General features: G+C 31.1%; 1 protein-coding gene across 1 annotated transcript in view; it reads right to left on the reverse strand.

The window, feature by feature from the left end:
• LOC145312413 (uncharacterized) overlaps positions 1 to 2,835 on the reverse strand; it is a 61,279-nt gene extending 58,444 nt beyond the window's left edge. Inside the window, exon 1 of the mRNA XM_080151649.1 lies at positions 2,776 to 2,835. Within this exon, the coding sequence (XP_080007775.1) occupies positions 2,776 to 2,835 (60 nt within the window). The remainder of the gene's footprint in view (positions 1 to 2,775) is intronic.
• Positions 2,836 to 6,000: the final 3,165 nt, after the last annotated feature.

Below are 6,000 nucleotides of genomic sequence, written 5' to 3' on the forward strand. Positions count from 1 at the left end.
TATTTTGAAAATTCAGATTTGCATAATATGTTTGTTCGGGGTTTAGTTAGACAACCTGAATATACAACATGTACCCTTTGATTTGTTGGCTGTGGCTATGTGATCTGTATACATGTCTAGGTGTCATTTTTGACGAATAGGTAATACTTTAACAGTGGGCAAAAATCCAAAAAACGAGACAGCGTAAAGCCGCCAAAAAAATGACGTAATACAAAAATAAGACCAGAGAGAGGCCAGTATAAATTTACTATTGGTCAATTACAATGTATACTGGCCTATCATTGGTCATTTTATTGTATGATGCCATTTTTTGGTTCGCAATTTACGCTGTTTCCTAAAAAAACAAAAAAAAATATATAAAAAAAAGTATGGGAAAATTATTTTTAAATTATCCTTATATAAAGTAACAGGATGTTTGTGAGTCTGTCTGTGTCTCGCTAAACGCTTAACCGATATAGTTCTCCTTTACAGTGTAGCTTCTCATAGGTCCTGTAAAGATTTATGACTATTTTGTTGGGAAGATACCATCACCCTCTCAAGAGAAGTCCCCTGTAGAAATTTTTCCATCTATTTATAAAAAAGTAATTGTTTTAATGTCTTTTTTTAGTAAATTAGTAAACTGAAAGCTCCAATATTTTTCAATAGTGTATGATAAGTCTAATAGTTTTTTGTGTTTCACATTTGAACTTCCTGTAGTCAAATAGTAAATTAAATTTAGATTACATATAAGTTTCAATATAGCATATATGCTTGATGTTATATTTAATAATAGCGGCTACGCCCCCTAGAGGCCTCTAGGGGCACTTGAGGGTGGGAGGAAGTGCCCCCCCCCCCTCCATCACTTTCAATTTTAGTCTTAGAAAGTAAAAGAAAATAGTTAGGAGCGAATTTTTTCCTAGGCGCGATTTTTCTTGGGAGGTTGGTGGTACCTTTTCCTAAAATAGTTAAGAACCTTCCCAGGACCTATTGGAAGCTAAACTGAAAAAAAGAAAAAGCATATCAGATCAGCGGCTACTTTGATACAGACAGACATATCCTTTTAGTTGTAGTATTTCTTTAATTAAATTTATTTATTCCTATGTCATAAATAGAGTTTTATTCCCAATTCCTTCAAAAAAAATCTTTGAATAATGAAGCTATACCTAATGAATTGAATATAAAATTTAGGATAATATCTACAGACTTTAATTTACTTTGCTTATAACCAGCGTCTTATCAATACGAAGTAAACTAAAAGCAACTTAAAAAATAAATAATAGTAGCATTCAACTTAAAGTCGTGACGCACTTGCAAATTTTATGACTTTATGACAATAGTATAAAGACTTGATGACACATGATAAAAATTATTTATAATGCATATTTGTCATAACTATATATGCAAAAGTGTTTTTATATTTTAGTAAATCTCTATTGGGTTAGGGGAGCAAAACCACCCGATACAGTTTGGTTTAGGTTTCTTTTTCCAGTGATAATTATATAAATCATTATATGAGCAGAAATGATTGCGCCGTTTTTAATTTATTACAAAAGAAAGCACAAATAGCCAACTAGGATTTAAAAAGTTCACTATCAAAAATAAAAACAAATGACAATACAAATGACCAATGATAGGCTAACCCACAGACTAAATTACCAATTGCAGGACAGAATACTTAATTGACCAATGGTAGGCCAGTATGACGCTATTTTGTATAGGCACTGTAAAGGCTTCAATACTTTTTATTTTTATTTAGTGATCAATTTATTTGATAACATTGAAGAAACATAAATTTTGAACAAGTAAGGTATGCAAACAGAAGCAAAAATAAAATGTTTCTATGTCCGACAATTAATAGATGTTCAGATGTAGACAAAGGGGGGAAGTAGGCTGTGCTAAAATTACGTAAAGGTGTGAGTTTAAAGGCTTAAAAACGGCAGTAGAACGATAAAATTTATGTTAACTTTACAAAAAAAATTGTCTATAGTTCTTTTTAATAAGGAATACATATATCTAGTGAATATTATCGTTCTACTGCTGTTTTTAAGTCTTAAAACTCACACCTTCACGGAATTTTTGCACAACCTACCTCCCTTTATAACTCAATTAGGAGTACCTTTTGTAGGATTTGGTAATTCAAAAAGGATGTCCTTATATTTTATTTCCTCATTTTAATGTTATCAACTACATAGTTAATTAAAGAATTGATTGAATTTAGCATTGTTGTTCACGTATTTTTTTAAATTATTGTATTGCAAATAATTACAAAAATACAGAAAGAAAAAGTAAAATAAAAGCGTTCCTGAAAAGAGTAGTCATTATGTTATTTTTATTTTTATATAAACTAGCAGCTATGCACTTAGAGGCTTCTAGGGGCACGTAAAATGTGTTGTTCTTCCTTGTTGTTTACAAAAAATATCATTTTTATTTTTTTGTGATTTCTCTTGGGAGGGTGGTGCTGCCCTCCCCAAAATAGATATAAACCTTCTCAGGACCTATAGAAAGCTTCACTGTAAAGCAGAACCATAGCATTTCATTGGTTAGCGAGATACTTCGGTACACACACAAACACAGATAGATAGACATCCTGTTACTTTATTATAAGGACTAGCGGATACGCCACTAAAAGCCTCTAGGGACACTTAAGATGGGATGGGGAAAAGTAAGTTTCAAAAAATATTTTATTTGGGAGGGGGTCATTTTTATTAAGTTGATGGACGTGCCCTCCTCCAAAATAGATAAAAACCTTCCCTGGACCTATATAAAGCTTCACTGTAAAGGAAAACCATTACTTACCCGAATATGAAGATTGCAAAGGCCAACAAGAATGTAGAAGAGAGCCTTCAGTCTTGACATCCTGGTATCCACCCCATAGGTGGGCCTCTATGATTCTCTTATTCCATCAAGATAAAAGTTTCTCTCCATTCTGAAATATAAAGATTAATTAGTATTTTTAAAAGAAAATTTAAGATTAAATTGGATGATTATATCCATGAAAGTTAAGCTCAAGTATGTCCCCTTCCTGAGGACCATGCGCCGATTTTCAATTGGGTCCTTGAAAATAAACCAATGGCGTCGGGAACATTAGTACAGCAAATTCATTATAAAAGAGCAGAAAACAATCTGCTAGCAGACGAAAAAGGTCCCAAGCAGGGGGATGCAGGAAGTTGTCTGGTTATACATCTATACTACAGATTTATTAGCTCAACATTGTAAACTATCTGACAAACGAACATTTTAAATTTTAGAGTGAAAACGCTTTTAATGTTTAGGAACCAGAATAATTTTTTTGTGGATAATCTTTACATATGTATTTATACTATATATTTTAACGTGCGGTAATCTGATTAGAATTATAGAAATTATACACATTTTAGATTATAACTATTTCAGAAATCTTGATGCAAAGTTTCAAATTAATAGAACGTTTCTAACATGTCTAATCTAACTGTCAAATTATCCCTTTCGGACGTATATATGGACCATCTCTTTATGTATAAAAAATTTGCTTAAATTAAATTATTTTCTATTTTCTTATTAAGTTTACATAAAAGAATTAAATCTGTATTGAATATCAATATTTTACAGTTTGGCTACTACATATTTTTACAGCGGCTACGCCCCTAGAGGCATCTAAGGGCACATGAGTAAAAAGGGAAGGGAATAAGTCAAACCTCCATTTTATATTTTATTATAAAAAGGTTGGGGGTGGTATTTTTATTTAGGGGCGATTAAAAGGATGGAGTTACCTTCCCACTAAAACATTATAAATCATCCCTGGAAATATAAAAAGCTTAAATGTAAAGAAGAACCATACCAGTTTAGCCGTTAACGAGATCTTCGCTACACAAACACCTGCTACTTTTATCAAAGGATTATTATGAAGAAATGTTTGTCCTCGTTTTAATCATATTGCAAATTCAGCAAAAGATATTTTACTGGTAAACTTTTAGTAGCGCAAGCTACTCTGTAAATTTTGAAATGAAAGAGGTCTGATTTTTATAGATTTTAATTATATGAAGGACAGAAAAAAAGCCTGAAACCATACCCAGAAGTTTTATAAAAGATAAACCTATAAGGAGCTTTATGAAGGAGACCCATATCGGTTCAGCGGTTAGTGAGATCCGAGATCCTTCGCTACAGACAAAACAGCTTACTACTTTATATAAAAGAATTGAGAATTTTTAACGCTGTGCTGACACTACTTAGGATATAACTGTCCTTGTTCTTAATTTTCCACTGAAATTTCATCAGAATTTCTTTCTATAAACTTCTAGTGTATTAAAATTTTAAAATTGTTTTTTCTTTAAATTAAAAAGAAATAAAACTATAACAATTTATAGAAAGTTGTAAATCAAAAGAATTATTCAATAGCTAATTTAGAATACGTGAAAGTTTTAAGTATGTTTTTGATCACGTAAATGATTTTTTAGAAAGAAAGAAGAATCTTTAAGAATCGACATAGTATTTTATAGGTTAATTAATTTAAATTATTGAAGTAAAACTCAGTGAAAAAATTATAAACTAAGTAATCACCAAAAAAATGCGCTAAAAATCGAGATAAAAAATCTACCAATATAAAGCGTCACACGCACCTTTGTTTAGCTTTAAAGTGCTCTGTTGTTTTAATAGATATTAAATTGTTATTAAATTGATGCATATTTTTACAGAGACTATGGACCTAAATTATTTTTTTATACTCATTCTAGTTGTTTTTCCCTAAATTAAGAAAACTAAGTCTTTTAAAGGAAGTTCAAAGAAACTACAGAATAGTTATTTATCGCATCTTATTATAGACAGCTTTCCGCAAGTATTAAAATGAAAGATTATAAGATCCAAACCAGGCTAAGGCCTGAAGGCCCAGGCTAACAAAACTGGTATTAATTCTAGCATTTTTATTTTAATATTCCTGGGAAATTGTTTGTAATACAATGCTACATATGATTTTTTAAGTATTGGTGAGAACAGGTTCTATTCTATTCCCATTATTTGTTTGACCAAAATTTTGCCAGGGATCCAAAGGGATGAGGGGATGAGACAATGGCTGATTAATTAATGTACATCCCCAATGATAATACAAAAATTAGCCATATCCCTTATGTAGATTACAATGAGTGGTTTAAACGCGAGGACATTCTACTTAATAAATCAACCAATCAAAATTGTTAAGCACGAATAAGAAAACGTTATTATTAAACTTTGGGTACTAGTGTAATAAACAGCCCATTGTCCACTCTCTCCCTCTCTATCTGGTGACCAAGTTATTGTTCTGATATAAGCTGTAAATATAATTGCACTTATAGAAAGGATAGGCTTCTTATAATACAAAGGGAGTTTGGATCCGTATTTAAAAAAAAACAGATTTTTAGACTAATATTTCACAAATAGAATGTCTTTACAGCCAAGAAGCAAAAGAAAATTTTGGCAATTTCTTACGATTTTTTACACCCCCCTTTAAATTCTTTGCCGACAAAAAGAGGGGTAAATTTGTAGTGCCTATATTCCCGAAAAAGGGGCTAGGCAGTTTATACTGACCAATTTTTAATCAAAAGAAACAAGGGTTGGTAGAAAAAAACTGTTCTAGATTTAATTTTAAAACTAACGTAATCTTATTTTATTACTTTTGATAAGAACAAAAATGATTATTTTAGTAAAAGCACAGCAAAGGACCAGAGAGGGAACAAGAACTTTTTTTTACACTAGTCCCCAAAAGTTGTATAATAACCTTTTCTTATTCGTTGGTTTTACAAATTTGGGGACTTAAGAATTTGTTTGGTTCGTACATAAAGTTAAGTGTTCAAACGTTTCAACCACTAATTTTAATCAAAAGGGGTAATTTTGTGTATCATCATCGGGGATGTACATGTTTTGGCGAATGTCTTATCCCTTTAGATCCCTGGAAACGAACCCTATGTTATTTCTAAGAAATTATAATAACGCCACATTATGAAAAAATATGAAAAAAGAATAGAAAAGATTTCTACAATTTAAAGTTATTTAAGAGGAGCTCAGATTTTCACG

Source organism: Acartia tonsa, chromosome 2 (assembly GCF_053477335.1).
Source record: "Acartia tonsa isolate MP-2025a chromosome 2, ASM5347733v1, whole genome shotgun sequence".
NCBI classification, from domain to species: Eukaryota; Metazoa; Arthropoda; class Copepoda; order Calanoida; family Acartiidae; genus Acartia; species Acartia tonsa.